Genomic DNA, 18,400 nt, shown 5'->3' with positions numbered 1-18,400 from the left:
TCAGCCCAGCCACTTCTGCGTACATGAGGAAGGGGCCTAACCATGGCCACGGGCTATGTGAGAAGCAGTACTGAGCCAGGACCCCGGCGTCTCTGCTCCCCAGACTTGGTTCCCACATCAGGGTTTCTCAACCTTTTGTGCTGGTAATTCTTTGTTGTGGGGGTTGTCATGTGCATTGTTGGGTATCTGCCAGCATTGCTGGCCCCTACCCATTAGATGCCAGTAATACCCACCCCTGTCGGGATAACCAAACATGTTTTCAGTCATTTGCGAGATACCTGGAAGGAGGGGAGGCAGGAGGCCCAAGAATCACTCTGGTTGCTCTAAGCTTCTCCCTTTTGAGGTTTTCTCTCCTGGGCCTACCCATTCTTGTCGAGGATCCCACCATTGTATACAGAGATGGTCTCTGGGCTCCCTCTGGAAACATTGCCAGGAGCTTTCTTTCTAGCATCTTCTAAGGTCTCTACTAGCCTTTCCCCTATTGTTCTTTTCTGCAAACCATGTACCTCAAATCTCTTTCCAGACTCTGGGAGATGAACAGGACCGATGTGGGGTACGATAGGGACAGGACAGAACTGGGCATGTTCTTTACAGACACACATGTGTCCTATTGGGGCCTGTGATGTGCTTTCATTGAGGAAGGCAGCAGCCCAGCACTTCCTGTCTTCTCCTTGCTTTCCCTCAGCTTCCCTGTTCCATGACTTTACTGCCTGACTCTCCTTCGGGCCCTTCCAAGTCCTGGACTGGGTAGGCAGGCCCATGGCACTGACAGACAGGCGGCTGACACCTGGTTTCCACTTTCTTCCCTTCTCTGGTTTCAGGAGCTGTTGGCTGGAGGAAGTGGAGGGGCCGTGGGATGCAGAGAGCCGAGGGCTAACTCCCGGACAGCGGAACCAGGAGATCTGCTGACAAACAGACGGTATGTCCCTGGTGAGGCCTGCGCCCCCCACTTGGCTCTCTTCTGGGGAGGCTGGCAGGTGAGCGGGCAGGCAGGTGGCCCCTCTTGGTAGGGGCTTTTGAAACGAGAGTGGTGAAGGCTTGAATTTGGAGACCCCCACTCAGGAGTCTGGGTTGGGTGAGCATCCTCAGACACTTTATGGTCATGATATGTTTTTTGAATTAAACATTTATTATACGTTTTATAAGTGCCATGTTACTGTTCTTAGTGCTTTATATAATCTCTACGACAGCCCTGTGACATTGGCGCTGTTCTCATCCCTGATCTAGAGTTGAACTGATACACAAAGAGCAGATTTTTTCCCCTGAGCTCAGGAGAGTGGTGGGCTGCCCTTTGGACACATTGCCCCGCTCCTAGGGCAGTCTGCTCTTCCTTGTGTCAAGACCCAGGCCTGCCGCTCTCTCTCCTCCTGTTCCCATTGGGCTCTTCTATCCAGCATTTCCCTGACCCTTGGGCACTGACACACCAAATTCCAGCCTTCTATTGAGCCCAGCAACGGCCCAGGCCTATCAGACTGCCTGATGCTCCTATATATGTCCCCTTTTACTGTCTGTCCCTCCATACAAAGGCCTCTTGCCCATGTTCTGAACTGCCACCTTACTTGCTGCTTCTCCTCAGCAGGTCCTCACCTCCCAGAATGACCAGTGCAGCCCCTGCAAAGAAACCCTACCGTAAGGCACCACCGGAGCATCGGGAGTTGCGGCCGGAAGGTCCTGGATCCAGGCTTGAGCAGGAGGTCAGCAAGACTGGTACTCTAGACCTGACTGGCGGAGGTGGTATCTTACTCAGGGGTTCTCCTGTCTGAGCAGACTCTAGTCCCCCTAGTTGGAATGAGACTATTGCACTGCTGTTACAAGCCTAGGGTCTCCTCGCTGCAGTAGTAATGCAGTGTAGGCGCCTGAGGGACAGCTGTGAGGGCATGTCCCATGCCAAAGAACCCCAGAGTCTCTAGCTCAGTGGAAAGGATCCTGTGTAGTAGTATTCTTCCTGAGAGAGGTATCCTCCTGACTGAGGAGTCCTAATTTGTTGGAGGCGTGATTCTGGTCCTCCTCCAACCTGTGACCCCACTAAGGACGATGAGGAGGCGGTGCTCTAGCTGTTTCCCACCAGCCCAGATGTTCTTTGCTGTTCCCAGAAGTCTGGTTTTGCTTTGTTGGACTAACTTTTTTTTTTTTTTAAAGTTTTTTTTATTTATGCATAAATACAAGAATTGGGGTACAGGCTAGAGGTATAAGGGTGAGAGGATTCACCAGAGAGAGGTGAGCAGAACAGGCAGATCTACGGAAATACACTGCTGAGGGGAGCAGCGGGTGAGCAGGAGAGGTCTGCTGCGCCATGTGGATCACCTCCCTGGCTGGGGATTGAACTTGTGCTGCAGTGGCTGCTGATAGCTTGATAGTGCTGTCTTTAACTTAAACCCTGCGCCACCAGGGAGGCCTGGGACTAACATTTGTTACATAGGTGCTCCCTGCTAGGAACTAAGAGGCCTTCAGTCAATTCTAAAACATTCTGCAGATCGGTTAGTCTCCCTTAAGCTTACTAGCAGAAAGAGAGGCGTGTCGCAGGAGCTTACATTGCTTCCTTGTTGCCGCCCTGTGGTAGTGCGTGGAGCATATTCGCAGAACTTGAGATAGCCAACACGAACTGCGTGTCAGGCATGCTGTGGCCCCCTTTGCTTAGATTCAGGACAGAAATGTTATGACTTCCTGTCTCCCTAGTTGCCCATTTCAGTTCAGGGAATGTTCACTATAAAGGCCTAATCCTAGTAGGCATCCCCCTGGTTTGTAGATGAGGACACCGAGGCTCAGTAAGGTTAAAATAACATGTATGGTAGAACAGGATCAAGTTCAGGGTCAGTGACCCCAAGTCCCTAATCTGGGCCCCTCACCTCTTTTTTCTGACTGTGACTGGAGTTCTGAATCAGTCAACTCATTTGGAGTGGGCCCCCTGACATTTCCCACTTGCTGTAGCATGTATCTGCTCTGCTCTGTGGTTGGCTGAGCTCTGGCTCTGGGGCCATGACCAGTGTGGGGGCTAGGGGCACATGGGACAGCAAGTTAAAAGCAGGCAACACACTTCACCCTTCTCAGTCAGGCTTAGACAAGGGATGTCTTTTACTCATGCCTTTTAATGGGCCTGAGTCTGTCTCTGTCTTTCCCCCTGGGGCCTGGAGGGCTTTGTCAGAGCTCAGAGCTCTGCTCCAGTTCGCCTGACCACTTCACCTCCCTGGAAGATCTCTGCATGCCCTGCAGAGCCCATAGGAGCTGAGTGAGCAGCAGAGAGGCTCTCTTTATCCCTGGGAGAGGTAGCATAGGTACCAGGCCACATCTGCAGCTGGCCCAAGAATTAAGAGAGGTATTAGGAGCTGGTGTGAAGAAGGGTGTGGACTGGAAAGGGGTCTTGGATCATCCTGTGACCTAGGGAGAGTGATCTAGGTTTCTCTGGGATTACTGGGCTGCCTCCATCTTTCCAGGGCCTGCAGCCCACTTCTGCTGTGCGTCTTTGGGTTAGACATGGCCCTTGCCAGGGCTCTTTGGAGGGTGGGCCAAGCAGGAGGCCAGTGATCCAGAGCTGAGCCTCAAGCTTCTGTTCTTTTGTGCCCAGGAGCCCCTGACTGACGCGGAGAGGATGAGGTGAGTAGCTGCTACCCGAGCAATCACCCTGCCAGGCCTGACTCAGCTCTGTCCCTCTTAGCTCTGGTCAGGCTGTCAGTACAGTTGGGCTTTTCCTTGGATTGGGTGGAAGTAAAGGTTGGGGGACTGTTTTAAGGAATGGGGGGAGGCTTAATGCTATGGATATTTCTTTTGGGAATAGTTTTATGGACTCCAAAAGAATTTAGAATCAAGATGGATGGCCCTGGGGGGCCTCCCCTTGCCAAAGAGCTCTTCCCTATCTCTGTGCCCTCCCTTGCCAGCTGCCTCCCTGCAGCCCTTTCTGCCAGCCATATGAAGTCTCTGGAGAGGGGGGCAGTGCTGGACTGGATTTCCAAGAGATTAATAATGGAGCAGCCTGATTGTGCAGTGGGGAAACTGGATCTGGGGGGTTTGGTGGCTGGCTGGCTTGGGTTGTAACCAGAGACAGACTGTGAACTGAAACTCCCACCCCCTCAATTCTGTTTTCTCGTTCTTCACTAATGAGGGGGGTGGTAGACAGTCCTCCACCATCCCTTCTTCCCCTCCTCCTCCACAGGAGTGTGTTCTCAGGGTCAGGAGGCTGCCCCGGGCTTAGGCTAGGTCTCCAGGAGTCTCCTGCCCCCAGTTGCCTGTCTTCATACCTGGGTCACTCTTCACTCTCCTTTCCTCCTGAGCCTAGTCTGAGACTCCAGGACTACCCCTTCTTTCTCTAATGCCCCCTTACCCTTGACCCCTCACCCTGCCAGGCTCTTGCAGCAGGAGAATGAGGAACTGCGCCGGCGCCTGGCTTCAGCCACCAGGCGCACTGAGGCCCTGGAGCGTGAACTAGAAATTGGTCAGGACTGTCTGGAGGTAGAACTGGGCCAGAGCCGTGAGGAGCTGGACAAGTTCAAAGACAAATTCCGCAGGTGTGGAAACAAGTGCCGGGACACACATGCATGCATTCCTCATTCACTGGGTGAGCTGGAAGAGGCCTCAGAGATCATCTGATTCTAATGAGCAAACTGAAGTTCTGGGAGGGGATGACTTTGCCAAGATCCCATATCAAGTAAGGGTTAAGCGGGACCTAAAGAACAGGATCTAGACTCAGGGGTCTGCCTTGTATACACCTCTTTAGGCTGCAGAACAGCTACACGGCTTCCCAGCGGACCAACCAGGAGCTGGAGGACAAGCTGCACACGCTGGTAATCTGTCCAATAGGGCAGCTTGGCTGGCACTGTGCTCACAGCAGAGCGGGGGCTGGGACTTGCAGGGGAATGCCATTCTGCCCTGGGGCTTGGGGAGGCAGGATGGGGCGATGGTGGGGAGGGGACCGCAGTGTGCTGTGCAAGTCAGGACTGTCTTAATGCTTACACTGTTTCTCTTCTCTCCTCGTCTCCCCTCATGCTGCCACCGTTGCTGCTGCACTCTCCTCTCAGGCCTCTCTTAGCCACAGCTGGATTTTTGCAGTTGCGTCTGAGTTTGTGTGTTTTCTCCTTTGCCCTGGTTTCCTCCTCAGCTGAGATCTGGAATTGCTGGGGTCCTGACTGTTTCCCTCTGCCCACTCCTTTCCTCTTCCTTCTGTGAGGCCCATTCAGTGGTCATTGCCTCCCTCCTGGGGGGCAGCTGGGGACCCTGCTCTTGGCCGGAGCAGAGGTACTGATTGATGTCACCATTGAACACTTGGCTTCTCAGCTGCAGGGCAGCAAGCCCAGGCCACTGGGGGCGAGGGGGCTGTAGGCCCACTTTGTGAGTTGATGACCAGAAGGCTGCTTTGAACCTACGCCCCCCCCCCCCATTCAACTAGATAATCTCACAGATACCCCAGCTGCCATCCAGCCCCCACTCCTTCCCCTCGTAGCCTGATTTTGGTGATAGTTACAGGCATAGGCTTTAGCCCCTGGGTTTGTGAAGTTATTGTCTCTTAGGTACCACTGGCCTTGCCCCTCAACATCCCTGCCTCTGTCCTGGGCCTAGGCAGTAGGAATAATGCTCAGGAAGCCCCCACCCCACAGCCAGCCAGAGGGCAGGAGAGGTGTCCAGTCTCCTTCTGTCTGTCCAGCGTCTGTCTCTACTCCATCCGCCTTGGCTGCCCTAGTACCTGTGGCTTCCTGTGTCTCTGGGCTGGGAGGAGGCGGAGAGGGAGGGAGGGTGGGCCCCTGGGCTGTGGGCTGGGTTCACCACCAGTCTTGTGCCTCAGATCAAGAAGGCAGAGATGGATAGGAAGACACTAGACTGGGAGATCGTGGAGCTGACCAACAAGCTGCTGGATGCCAAGAACACCATCAACAGGCTGGAGGAGCTCAATGTATGTGCACTTCTGGGGCTTTCCTCGCCTGTAGCTGGACGTACCCTGACCCACCCTGCTCCCTGGCTCAAGGCAGGGCTCTGAACTGGGTCTGTGTCTACAGGAGCGCTACCGGCTCGACTGCAACCTGGCGGTGCAACTGCTCAAGTGCAACAAGTCCCACTTCCGTAACCACAAGTTCGCTGATGTGAGTACTACACCCTCCCTGCCGGTGCTGCGCCAGCCCTCAGGACTCCTCTAACTTAAGTGTCTGTGCCTTTCTCCTGCCTTTCTGCTTTGCCTTCCCGTCGTCTCCATGTCTCCTCTCCAGCAGCTAGTCCACTCTGCCACTGGTTGGTGTCCTGTGTGCTGTTAAGGGTACATCACTAGGGATGGGAGCTGGACCTATTGATACTTCTGAACAGACAGGAAGACAGGGACTCTCAGGACCCCATGCTGGAATGAGCGGGTGGCCAGAGCTCTTGGTTGTAAGAATATTGGGGGGGGAGAGAGGGAGTGGCCCATTTGACTCCCTACCCCAAGGGGCAAACTCTAGACCATAGGGCTTTAGGCTCCCAGCCGAGAGAACGTACAGAAGGAGTGGCGCTATTTCCAAGTCTGCTGGTCAGTACGGATTCTCAAACTTAGGTTTGGTTTGGGCAGAAACCATGGCTGAGATTGGGGAGATGGAAGCTTGAGACATGTGGGCCATAGCACCAGTTCTGGTGATGTTAATCAAAAATCCTGGCTATGTTAATCAGAAGCTTTTTTTTTAGAAGATAATTTTCTTTTTTTCTTTTTTTTTAATTTATACAAGAACTGGGGTTTAGGCATAGGTACAGGAGGGTGAGAGAATCCAGCGGAGAGAGAGCGGGGATCAGAACAGGCAGACGACCAAAGACACTGCTGAGGGGAGCAGTGGGCGAGGCAGGAGAGCTCTGCTGCACCATGTGGGTTTCTCCCTGGCCCGCCTGGAGTCGAACCCGCGCTGCAGAGGCTGTGGACAGCTTCACAGTGCGGCGCTCAACCCGCTGCACCACCTGGGAGGCCCTAATCAGAAGCTTTGAGTTATTTTACCCCTGCTGAGCATTAGTTTACTTGTGAGATGAGATAATACATTGCCATGGTGTGAAAACAGGCCAAGCACATAGTGGGACTTGAACGTAGTAACCACTACTTGTGCCATGAGTCAAGCTATCTTGGGCTGGGCATGTTCATATCTCTCTTCCCTCCCCCCCCCCTTTACCCTAGCTGCCCTGTGAGCTGCAGGACATGGTTCGGAAGCACCTGCATAGTGGTCAAGAGGCTGCCAGCCCAGGCCCTGCTCCTGGCATGGCCCCGGGGGCCGTGGTGCCCACCTCCGTCATTGCCCGGGTATTGGAGAAGCCAGAGTCTCTCCTGCTCAATTCTGCCCAGTCAGGCAGTGCTGGGCACCCTTTGGCTGAAGATGTGTTTGTGCATGTGGACATGAGTGGAGGTGCCTTGGGTGACCCAGCCCGTCCCCCAGCCGCTGGCAGCCCCACCCCTCAACCCAATGGGGAGTGCACTACTGGGGGCTCCCCCGAAGAGGAGCTGCCCCTGCCAGCCTTTGAGAAACTCAGCCCTTACCCCACCCCATCTCCGCCACACCCACTGTACCCTGGCCGAAAGGTAATAGAGTTCTCCGAGGATAAGGTGCGAATCCCCCGCCACAGCCCCCTGCCCAACTGCACTTACGCTACCCGCCAGGCTATTTCCCTGAGCCTGGTGGAAGAAGGGAGTGAGCGAGGCCGCCCTAGCCCTGTGCCCAGCAGCCCTGCCTCAGCCCAGGCCTCACCCCACCACCACCCCAGCCCTGCCCCCTCAATACTGAGTGCCCCAGCCAGCTCTGCCAGCTCTGAGGAGGACCTGCTGGCTAGCTGGCAAAGGGCATTTGTGGACCGTACTCCACCACCGGCTGCTGTGACCCTGCGTACAGCCTTTGGACGTGACGCACTCCCTGAGCTGCAGCGCCATTTTGCCCTGCACCCTGGTGACAGAGTTGAGGAGCTTCAGGCCCCTTCTCCGCCTGCTGAGCGCGAGCTTTGGCCAGCAGCAGAACCTGGCCCTGTCTTTCTCAGGGAAGAGGGAGACGAGGAGCTGAATCTGCCTGCCAGTCTTGAGGAAGAGTGCCAGAGCCTGCTGCCCAGTGATAGTGGCACAGAGGAGGGACCTGGCACCTCCCACACTGAAGGCAGGGCCTGGCCCCTCCCTAGCTCCAGCCGCCCTCAGCGCAGCCCCAAAAGGATGGGGGTTCACCACCTACACCGCAAAGACAGCCTGACCCAGGCGCAGGAGCAGGGCAACTTGCTGAGCTAGGGCCCCCTTATTGCCTTCCTGCCACTGCTGCACTGGGACCCCAAGGTGGCCATACTCTTGCAGCTCAGGGTCTCCCACCCAACCCAAGCTCTTGAACTCGCCTCTCTCCAGACGCACTGACGGCTCTTCCTCTGTGGGTAGGTCAGGCCGTGGCCACAGCAGGCCATTTGTCTGCATTGACTGACTGGCACCAGCTTGCCTCATGGTTTTTCCTTTTCTTGTTGGAGTATTTATTCTCCAAAGGTCACATGCAGTTGGGGTTCAAGATCTTCCAGTCAGCCCAGCCCAAATTGGGCTGTTCTGGGAGCTGAAGGGTTGATTACATCAGTGTTCATCCTCCATCCTTTTGTATCCACCAGTTTATGGGTTTTTTTTTGTCTTTGTTGAGATTATTAACTTCCAATTTCTATTTTCCACTTTTTCCTTTCCCCCAAAATCTCAGCATGAACTGTTGCCTTCAGGGGGCCTGGCACAGCATTCCTGGGGGCCGTGAGGGAGAGGACGGACTCAGGCTTGAGCTGTTCCCTCCCTCCCTCTGGAAGGGAGAGGAGGGTGGACTTCAGGGGCCTCAAGGTGGGGCTCTAGGCGAGGCCTGGCCCCCCTTCTAACCTTGGCTCTAGACTGTTACTCCCAGCTTTGGGAAATTTTCACATGGATGATTATTTTAAAATTAAACTATTTTACTGGTATGACCTACTTTGTCTATTAGTGCTTTTTCCCACCATTCTTCGCCCTGTTCTTGAGTATTTCGAATACTCGAGTATTTCAATACTTGTGTCCCCGTCTTTGCTGGCGACTCCCTTGCCCACACCAACTGTGCTTCCCTGGGCACGGCAGCAGGCCGTAGAGAGGGTGTCAGATGAACATGACGGGACCCCTGAGTCTCTCATTGAGGTGGGGTCCAGCCTAGCTCTGGGGGTGGGTTCTTTACCCTAGTTATGATCCTTGTAGGGCAGGTGTTAACCCAGAACCCAGGTCCTAGAAATTGGAGGTTTGGGACCAAAAGTTGCTGCCCCGAGCTTGGATTATGGAGTGACACTGCCCTCTAGTGGTGCCTACTGGTAGTTCCGATTCCTCCCCTTCTGCCAGCCCCCGCCAGTGATCACAGCCACACACCGCATTGTATAGTTGATAAAATCTCTTCCCAACCAGCGGGCTGCAGCCAGAGCTGCCAACAAGTCCAGAGGCATTGCCTTGGCTTTAAGTGCCCCCAAGACAGTCACAGCTTCCAGAGCCACCACAATGCCAGGAGCTGCCAGAGCCCCAGGCACCCACCCCCAATCCCCATCCCCAATTGCCAGGGCCTAACCCTGGTGTCTGGGGCAAGATAAATATGATGCGCAGAGGCCCAAGTGGAGAGTCACATCTCGGTCTCAGCCAACAGACTGTCCCCTAGTCCTGACGTCATTAGCACCATCTGAGAGCTGGGATCTGTGGAAGGGCAGAGGGTGTTCAGACCACCATTCACTCCTCCACTGGGGGTCACAACTAGCTTGAGAGATGTTTTAAGTTTCCCATGCACACACTCCCTTATTCCAAACCTCCTCCAGACCTGCCTCTGATCATCCCTGGGAGCTCTTACCGCTGGGACACATCCAGGAGCTGCTGCCCCTCTGGTGGGCAGCAGGCTCCCGCCCTCTCTGTCGTTCCTGGGTGTCTCCAGCCCCACCTGCCACCTCTTCCTCCTCTTCTCCCTCGGAGAGGAGGTCACAGATCTGCTGCTGTAGCTCTGGGCTAATGCTGTTCTCAGCCAACACCAGGCTCCGCAAAGCTGTGGGGTAATTTTCTACCATGTCCAGCAGGGTCTGATGTGATGAAGAGTGTAGGAAAGGATGAACACAGTTAAGGTGGCTCTTCACACTCCAACCTGCCAATCCTCAATATGTGCATGGCCTTCACCCAACTCCTGGCCTTCCCCAAACATGATAATGTCTCACCTGGGCTGATTGGTTGGTGAGCCCAGTGCCCTCCAAGTCTAGGACCTCCAAGGTGCGGCTGGAGGCCACGGCAACAGCCAGCATCCCTGCCACGTGGTCACCTGGGGAGACAGCACACACACTCACGCATAGGCCAAATAACACTTCTTCCCCTGCAGCCTCCCCATTGCTCTAATGACCACTCCCAGGCCTGGAATCCCTGACTGTGGTAGGTGGCCAGGAAGGGGCACTGTGGTTGATGAGTGAATGGATGAAGCAAGGCAGGACCAGGGATGGTGACTGATGGTTTTGGTCTATCTGTAGGTCATCTGATCCGCTGCACAGAGGTTCCTCAGTTACCTCCAGATCACCTTCCTTCCTCCCCTCCCCAGTGTGGGGGTTGCTATGGCAGTTACTGGATGGGGAGGGGCAGTGAGAATTGAAGGGGGCTTTCTTGAGCCTCACCCAAGGGGTTGTAGTCCAGATTGAGGACGCGGACCTGGGAGCTGTGGGCCACAGCAATGGCGAGACGGCTCCAGCCCTTAGGGGTGATGCCAGGATTGGCACTCAGTGTTAGTTCCTTCAGGCCTGGACAGCATCAATGGAGAAGTCAGGATGGAGATCAGGCTCTCCTTAAGCCTTCCTCCCAACCCCCACATCTCCGGTGTCCACAGTGGCTGGGAGTCACTCCACCCCCACTGCAGAGCTTCAGAACCATTAGACCCATGACTTCCCTGCCCATCCCAGCCTGGATTCCTGAGTCTCCATCTTGTTCAGCCCCCAATCCTCCTTCCTGAGAGGAATTTTAAAACATTCTTACCCACACTGTGAGAGCCCTCAGCTCTGGCCCACGCTCTCTGCCCTCTGTACTTAACTTTTCATCAAAGTTACAACAGCCCAAGCTCCCACAGGGCCTGCTCACCAGACTTGGCCCCGTCTGGGGGGAGGAGGCCACAGATGAGGTTGATGGCTTCATCACCCAGCATGCAGTCCCCCAGGTCCAGAGCCACAAGAGCAGGGTGGAGGGCCAGGGCTGGGTTCAACAAGGCCAGCCCGGCATCTGTCAGGGGGCTGCCGTGCAGGCTGGGGGTGAAAGTAGAGAGCAGAAGTTATTGCAGTCATGGATTCTGAGGGAGCGCAGATAGACAAGGAATAATTAGGTTTCTTTTCTGGGGTAGGTACCGAGATTCAGGACAGATCACAGAGAAGGGGCGTGTGGATGGTGGATTGGAATTCTTTTGTGGGCACAATGTAGGGACAGGGGTCTAGACCTTAAGGAGTCTTCCTTCTTGGAAACTGAGGTGCTGCCCCTGAGAAGGCAATGCGTGTGGTAGGAAGGGAGGGATTCGTGCCCTGCCAGGAAGGGGTGGGTATCCGATCTCGTTTGGGGTGGGGCTGCCGTGTGCAAAGTCTGGAGATGAAGCAGGTACTTGGAGGGTGCTGTGCAGGCATGGGTAGAGGGACAAGCGGTGTGTGTAAGGGGTGAGGTGAGAAGGCAGGCTGCTGGAAAGACAGGTAAGGAAGGTGTGTTGTGGTGAGGCGGTGACAGGGGCAGGGCGAGGTGGGGTGCAGTGCCCGGGACCCCCTCGCGAGAGAGCGCACTCACAAGAGGGACTGGATGGAGCGGTTGGTCCGCAGCGCTTCCGCCAGCTGCTTGATACGGTTGGGGCTGGACACGACGCCCAGGTTAAGGTTGAGCTGCGCCAGGGACGTGGCCCCCGCCAGGGCCCTGCAGATGCGGCTGAAGTCGCGGTCGCAGAGCCGGCAGCCGCGCAGCGAGAGCAGGCGCACGGCGTTGTCGCGCAGGCCGCGGCAGATGTCCCGCACCTCGGCGCCTGACAGCGGCTCCCCCGAAATCTGGATGGAGCTGGGCAGCATCGTCCCCACGGCTGGGCCGCCGGGGCCGGGGCCCGGGCCGCGGGCGAGGTCGGCGGGGCCGCGGGCGGGGTCGGGGCTGGGGTCGGGGCCGGGGTCGCGGCCGGGGCGGGGGCCGGGGCGGGGGCGGGGGCAGGGGCGCGGGGGGCGGCGGCGCCGGCGGGGGCGGGGATGGCGGGGGCGGCCGCGGCGAGGAGGAGCGCCTGGGTCCGGGCCGGAGCCCGCCGGGGCTGCCGCGGCGCCGGGGTCGCCCGCCGGGCTGGGGCCGCGCGGGGCTGGGGCCCGGGCGGACCGTGCCGTCCGTGTCTGGGCGGCGGGCAGGGGCGCGATCCGCAGCCGGGCAGGCGCCGCTCCGCACTAGTCCTCGTCCCTCGAGGTCGCGGCGGCTGCTCGGGGGCCTCTGCTCAGGGCGCGGGGGGCCGGTCTTCGCCCGGAGGCCGCATCCGCTCCCTCCCTCGCTCCGGCCCGGCTTCCCCTACTCCCTGCAGGGAGAGCCCGGAGCGGGCGGGCGGGCGGCAGCTCCGGCTCCGGCCGTCGCTCCGGAGCGGGCGGCGGGTTCCCATGGCAACGGCCGCGTCAGCGTCACTCGCCCCGCCCCTGCCCTGCGAGGGCCACGCGGGTCCACGAGGCTCGCGTACGCCGGGCGGCCGGGGCGCTGCGCGGCCCTTCCCTCCCGGGCGAGGGGCCGGGGGGAGAGAGGGCGGCCGGGGACCCGCCGGGGCGCGGGGGGACGGCGGCGCGCCCCGCGGAGACGGCTTAGGCGAGCACTCCGCAAGACCTTCGCCCATTCCCGTCGTTCCTCATCCCCGAGGGCAGCGCCCGGGGCCCTTCGCCTGCATCCCGGGCACGCCCGCCCGCCCGGCAAGAAGCCCCCGGAGCCCTTTATTCACGCCCGCCGGGTCCTGGCGCCCCCACCCCGGTGACCAAAGGCGTAGCTTGCGCGCGTTTTCCAGCCCGAGCACCTCCCCGCGTGCCCGCGCCAAGATGGCGGCCTCGCAGCCGCTGCCCCGGGCGCCAGTGCCGGGCAGAGGCCGAGGCGACCCGAGCTGCCAGGCACACAGGACGTCCAGAGGGTCCGGGGCAGGCGAGCGGCAGGTGGATGCAGGCTGCGGTAAAGCCTCTTTCCCAGGTATCTTGTTGGTACCGCTCTGAGCGTCTCAGCACTTGAGACCGGGCCAGGCGAAATAAAGGGGCTGCCCGCCAGGATCCGGGCCGCGGAAAGTGGCCTGGAGCTCGTGGGACGGCTCCTGCCTACGAGGGCAGTGCTGCTAGAACTTTGTGCACTGGTGAGGCCGTGGGGGCCTCCCATGAAATAGGGCAAATGAAAGCCTGCCTTCGTCCCTTTATTTAGGAGTGAGAAGTGCTGACCTAGATTTACTAGGTAACGGCATTTTTTAAAACATTGTATTTATATATTACAAAATAAAGGCCAAAGACCCTATTCTAACAACCACCTGAGTGAACGCAAATGGAGAGTCATGGGTGGTGGGAGTGGATGGTGCTGTGTTTGGGGTGGTTGTTTTTAAGAGTAAACAGCACTCTTGAAGAGGAAGGGCAAAGAAGACTTCTGAAGAGAGCTTTGTTCCTCTTGCTCCAGTAAAACCAGGGCAGTCAAGCTTCAGTAGTGAGCTCCGGCAGAAAGCTGTGTAGCCCTACACAGTGGCCCAGGTGCATAAAGGCCTTGTAATGACGTGGGATTGAATCTGGAAGTTCTTGTCTAATCGCCTTCACTCCATCGGCTCTGAGGCTGAGCCAACTCAAGCTCAGTGCACTGTTCCATCAGACTTTCGGTTCTTGCGTCTCAGGCCTCTTTGCAGCTCCATGGGGCCAGGTGTTACCCCTGCCCTCAAGGACAGGTTACCTGTTAGGCTGCTGCCTTCAGTGTAGACTGACGCTGTCTCGCCTTCATCCTACTGGGATGAGGGCATAAGAAAGGCAAAATATGATGTTACCACCACTGGTAAGAGTGCAGGAAGTAGGGTGGCAGGGAGGACCACTGAAATGGTAGCTGCAGCTCCAGACTTCAATCAGTATTTTAATTACAAGTCTATATTTAGCAAGACAATGTGGGAGAGATAAAGAGGAAGGAAGGGGCAGGTGGTGAGAGGGCCTCGGAGGAGCTGACCCATTTTCCATCCTGGCTGCAGAGCCCTGCAGTCCTGGCCAGGAGGTCCTGGCCTTGTGCCCTTCAGAAGCCCTCACAGGCATCAAGGAGATGCTTAAATGGCTGCAGCTTTGGGGCAGCTGCAGACCCCAGCAAAGAAACACTTGTCGTCAGTACTGTCCTTTAATCTTCACCGCCGCAGCTGAGGGGAAGGGGGCCGGCCAAGGTTTCCAGGTAGGGTCAGTGTGACTGCAGGGTCACCACAACAGCCTTGGCTGTGGCATTGAGCACGGCAGCGGGAAGCCTAGCAGCAGGGAGCGCAGCTGGGATGTCTCTGGGAACCCTCTGCATGGGTGGGATGTTGGGACCCTCCAGTGTGTCCAGGATCCCTGAAAGGAGGAGGATGGAAGGTGAGAGAGAGCTGGCCGGGCCCTGTAAGCGGCTGTTCTCCATCTCCCCCGTACCAGGCCCTCTCCTGTCACTTACCCTCTACCACTTTGTGGTAGGCAAAATGCAGATAGAGCAGGAAGAGCATGTGCAGGGCAGCTAGGGTGCCACAAAGGAGGAGCCGCTGTGTGGGACCCACAGTCCGTGACACCAACACTGCCACCTAAGGCCACAGGAATACAGCTGACAGAGCCTGGCTCCAAAATAAGCCACATGCAGAAAACAGTCCTACTTGAAGCAGAACTATCTCTGGGCTCTTCCCTCCCATTCAGAGTCCTATGTAGGAGTCAGATGGCGCTCTGGGCTGTTTTCCCAACTCTATGGAAGGACAGCCCACTCTGGAAACCTGGTACCCAGCTTACCATGCGCAGGGTGGAGAGCCCACCCACCAGCAGCCAGAAGAGGTAGAAGAGGGCATGAAGGTGGATGTTATAGGTGATGAACAGGACAATGCAGTGCCCAAAGAGGCCATAGCCCTAGGATAAAGAACAGTGGAGAGGAAAATCACTCAGGCTGGGCTGGCCTCTGGACCCTCATGGGGCCTCTGAGAAATAAATGGCCCACTAGCCAGCTCACCCCATTCTGACCGTGGGCCTCAGTGCAGAGGCAAACCAAGGCTTGGCTACTCTTTTAAGATCACCCTTGCCCACCATCATGCTCAATTCCTTACCAGCAGTGCCAGCATCTGGAGCATGGTGATTTGGGCGTTGCACAGGTAGGCGAGGAAGTAAATGAAGGACGAGACGCCCAGCCAGTAGCCAAAGCAGGTGCCAATGGCTGTGCCCATCAGAGTGCCCTCGCGCTGTGGGGTAAAGGCTCTACTTAGTCCTGGGGGGGACCTCTGGTCTCAGCCCCAGGGCCTGCCTCAGGGGCCACTTCTACCTCACTTCACCATTATCTCCTTGGGCAGCTTTCAACTCTGTTCAGCCACCCCCCAAAGTCCTCAGTCCTGCTTACGATAATGGTATCGGATGTCTTCATCCCGTGGAGGAGGATGGCAACCAGCGTGAAAACCAGCATGAGAGGTCCATAGAGCTCACCTGCAATTTTCTGTCAATATACCAAGTCATTTAGGCTGGAGGGCACAATGGCTCTTCTGTTTATGCTTCCCAGACTTTGCCTGGTAGCCCACCCTCTGCCCTAGTGCCTCCCCGGGCTCCTCCAGACATGCTACCGCCAATTCACCTGGGGGAAGTTGACCATCTTGATAGGGATCATGGACTCCAGAAGCCTGGGAGAGGAGAGGAGAGATGAGAGCAGAGGCAGTACTAGGCTATGAGGTTCTGGAAGGGCTGAATCTTATTCCTCTAACTCCAGAGAACATGCTGGATGGTAAAGGGAGAAGAGGATAGTAAAGACAGACAGGGAATGAGGAATCACTTCCTTGTCTCTACCCCAGGAAGGTCAAACCTCTGATGCCGTGCTGTCAGATGCAGCGGCAACATGGAGACTCGGAGTCCATCTGGGCCTTGATGATTTAGCTATTCCACCTGCTCCCCTTTAGGAGTTAGGCAACCTGAGTAGAAAATGCCCAGTATTCAGGGCTGTGATGGCGGAGCCTTGGGCAGGGTTTAGAGGGAAAGTTACTTGCTTCCTGCCTCTTCCTGCTTACCATTCCTCCAGGCACCACTGAGAATTTTCTTGAAAAATGTACTTGAAGTGGTATGAAAATTCCAGGCAGAAGGAAGGAAAGGGAAGTACAAGTCACCCCTCACTCTCGTGGGTGGCTAAATCTTAATAATACCTTGGATTTTGGCAAGATTTTACTTCCTCAGGAAACCTGCCCTGTGCCACCCTCCAGCCTATGCTGCGTCCTCCTGTGTGCCCCTTCACAGCAAATGAGCGCTCTATTGTATTGTCCTCGAGGGCTAAGCTTCCACTGATCTTCACCACTGAATCAGACACCAGCCAGAAAGCAGTAAAGTGTCCAGCACAGAGCAAAGGCTTATTACTTGCTGAATGGTACTACATATTTAATAAGCCCTGATTAAGTAAAACAATAAACAAAGATCAAACCAAGATCAAATCCAGTTCTTGAAACTCATTCAACAACTATTAATATTCTAGGACTGTTATGGTGCTAAGAATAGAAAGATAGACCAGAGCCTACTTTCGAGGAGATATTCGAGGAGACAGACCCAGGAATAAGTATAGCATTTGACAGGAGTGCCAGAAGACAACATCGTGGGGCTGGGACTGAGGAGTTGGAAGCAAAGAAATGATACTTCAGCTAGATTTTGAGGAAAGATGAGCAAATGACTACATGGAGAAGAGGAAGGCAATGTTTTATCACCACTTCCTGATCCTGTGTTCTGGCTGGTAAGAGGTATGGTGTGCAATGACGAGGGCTGGTAGGGTCATGTAGAGAACAGTCGAAAGGCTTGTTTTCTGGATGTATTTTTAGACACAAAGCTAGATGTTAAGAGGACAGCTTCTGTCAGGAGAAGGATCCTCACCTGCTGCGCACCTGGGCAGGCTCCACATCAAAGTAGGGTCTCAGGATGTCGATGTTGGCGTATAAGCTGAAGGCCCTGGAAGCTTGTCTCTTCCCTGCCTGCCACATCTGAAGTAAGGAAGATGGGGGTTGGTAGGTATTATGAGGCTCTTGGGTCTAGGCCCTGTGTATTTTTCTGTTGGATTTCTACGTGGTTCTAACGGAACAATCTGGGGTGAACTTAACCAACACTAGAACCTGAGGCCGACCTCGGTGTGATTTTCTGCTTGCCAGGGATCTGATCTTGCTTACCTGATCAGCCACCTGCCGGCTCAGCTGTCCCTTGAAGCCCTTCATTCCCAGGAACTCTCCATCCTCTTCTTCAGCAGCAGCTGCATCGGCATCTACTTCTTCCTCCCGTAGACGCTGATGCAGCTCACCCATATCCTCGAAGCTAGAGCCTGAGGTATCATCCATGTTCTCCATGTCAATCACTGCTGAGCCCCCACCCTGTGAAGACAATGGCTCCTGGAGTGCAGGATCTTTCTGCTCTGCCTCTACTCATTTCAGGATTTGGGGTATAGTTCTTCCATTGCTAGGGTTGGGACTTAGAATCACCATATATCATGCGACTCTCTTTGCCTCGTTTGCTCTCAGACCCCTTTCTTGCTAGCTTTCACTCTTTTTTAGCTTAGAAAACTTGCGAACTGTCTTTCATTCATATCTTTCTCTTACCTTCCCTATGGAAGTCTCAAAGGGCTGCTAAATCGCCAGTTTCCTCTGCCTTTACCCAGCCCCAAACAAAGCTGTGCAGTTTTTTAATCCGTGCCCGTGAATCCCGCCCCTTTGCCATGCCCAAGCCCGACCGACCTCTTGTCCCAAGAGCGGGCGATTCCAGGCTCTGAGGCTGTCGGGCTGGAGTACCCGTCTGAACCTTTAAGGCCAGCACTAACTCCACTGACTTGTGTGTGCACGACCACCCAAAGGAGAGGAAAGGTGTTGCAAATGGAGCAGCCTTTCAGGCCTCGAGAGAGAATCCTTACGTCACTTCAGGACGGCTGCCAGCTCTGGGACTGCTGGCAAGAGGAGCCTCAGGGCCATTACCTGGATGTTTTCTTCGAACCCTCCCCATTCCGGGCCGGCCCCGTTTCGGGCGCCGCCACCCGGCGCCGCCGTAGTTGCCATGTCCCTTGAGGGGTCCCGTCGCTGAAGCCCGCGCTAATTCCGCGCGCCGAGTTGCTGGAGAGACGTCGGCCGCAGGGAGTGAGAAGTCCAGGGGCCAGACGGAGATGCGGGATCAGCCGGAACGCAAAGAGGAGAAACCCGGATGTTTGGTCAAATTGATTTCCGGAAGCTGGGGACGTGGACGGAGGCGGAGGAAAGTCTCGCGATATCTGACTCCTGGAGGTGGTCCGTCGCTACGGAGACGG

General features: G+C 56.2%; 3 protein-coding genes across 9 annotated transcripts; 1 reads left to right on the top strand and 2 right to left on the bottom strand.

The window, feature by feature from the left end:
* Positions 1–1,589: 1,589 nt before the first annotated feature.
* Positions 1,590–8,194, top strand: TJAP1 (tight junction associated protein 1; the record flags this gene model as incomplete). Of its 2 annotated transcripts, XM_084227735.1 has the most annotated exons (8): positions 1,590–1,694; positions 3,563–3,591; positions 4,338–4,499; positions 4,709–4,775; positions 5,010–5,039; positions 5,771–5,878; positions 5,982–6,065; positions 7,109–8,194. In XM_084227735.1, the coding sequence occupies 8 exons, from the start codon at positions 1,596–1,598 to the stop codon at positions 8,192–8,194; spliced, it is 1,665 nt and encodes a 554-aa protein (XP_084083861.1). The 2 variants fall into 2 exon arrangements, with proteins under 2 accessions (XP_084083861.1, XP_084083860.1); XM_084227734.1 differs by lacking the exon at positions 5,010–5,039 and having other exon boundaries at positions 1,596–1,694.
* A 1,360-nt stretch (positions 8,195–9,554) lies between these two features.
* LRRC73 (leucine rich repeat containing 73) lies at positions 9,555–11,988 on the bottom strand (the record flags this gene model as incomplete). Of its 2 annotated transcripts, XM_084256622.1 has the most annotated exons (6): positions 9,555–9,625; positions 9,777–9,999; positions 10,132–10,232; positions 10,576–10,698; positions 11,033–11,193; positions 11,717–11,988. In XM_084256622.1, 6 exons carry the CDS (start codon positions 11,986–11,988, stop codon positions 9,555–9,557), a joined length of 951 nt encoding a protein of 316 aa, XP_084112748.1. The 2 variants fall into 2 exon arrangements, with proteins under 2 accessions (XP_084112748.1, XP_084112749.1); XM_084256623.1 differs by lacking the exon at positions 10,576–10,698.
* Positions 11,989–14,329: 2,341 nt separating this feature from the next.
* On the bottom strand, positions 14,330–18,155 carry YIPF3 (Yip1 domain family member 3; the record flags this gene model as incomplete). 5 transcript variants are annotated; one of them, XM_084229099.1, is made up of 9 exons in its annotated part: positions 14,330–14,478; positions 14,576–14,699; positions 14,899–15,012; positions 15,207–15,338; positions 15,494–15,586; positions 15,722–15,767; positions 16,993–17,099; positions 17,283–17,480; positions 18,075–18,155. In XM_084229099.1, 9 exons carry the CDS (start codon positions 18,153–18,155, stop codon positions 14,330–14,332), a joined length of 1,044 nt encoding a protein of 347 aa, XP_084085225.1. The 5 variants fall into 5 exon arrangements, with proteins under 5 accessions (XP_084085225.1, XP_084085226.1, XP_084085228.1 ...); XM_084229100.1 differs by having other exon boundaries at positions 14,926–15,012; XM_084229102.1 differs by having other exon boundaries at positions 15,207–15,236.
* Between the last annotated feature and the right edge of the window lie 245 nt (positions 18,156–18,400).

The sequence above is a fragment of the Talpa europaea genome, assembly GCF_964194135.1.
Source record: "Talpa europaea genome assembly, chromosome: 2".
Taxonomy (NCBI): Eukaryota; Metazoa; Chordata; class Mammalia; order Eulipotyphla; family Talpidae; genus Talpa; species Talpa europaea.
The sequence above is the reverse complement of the archived record's forward strand: the minus strand, read 5'-3'. Positions and strand labels throughout refer to the sequence as shown.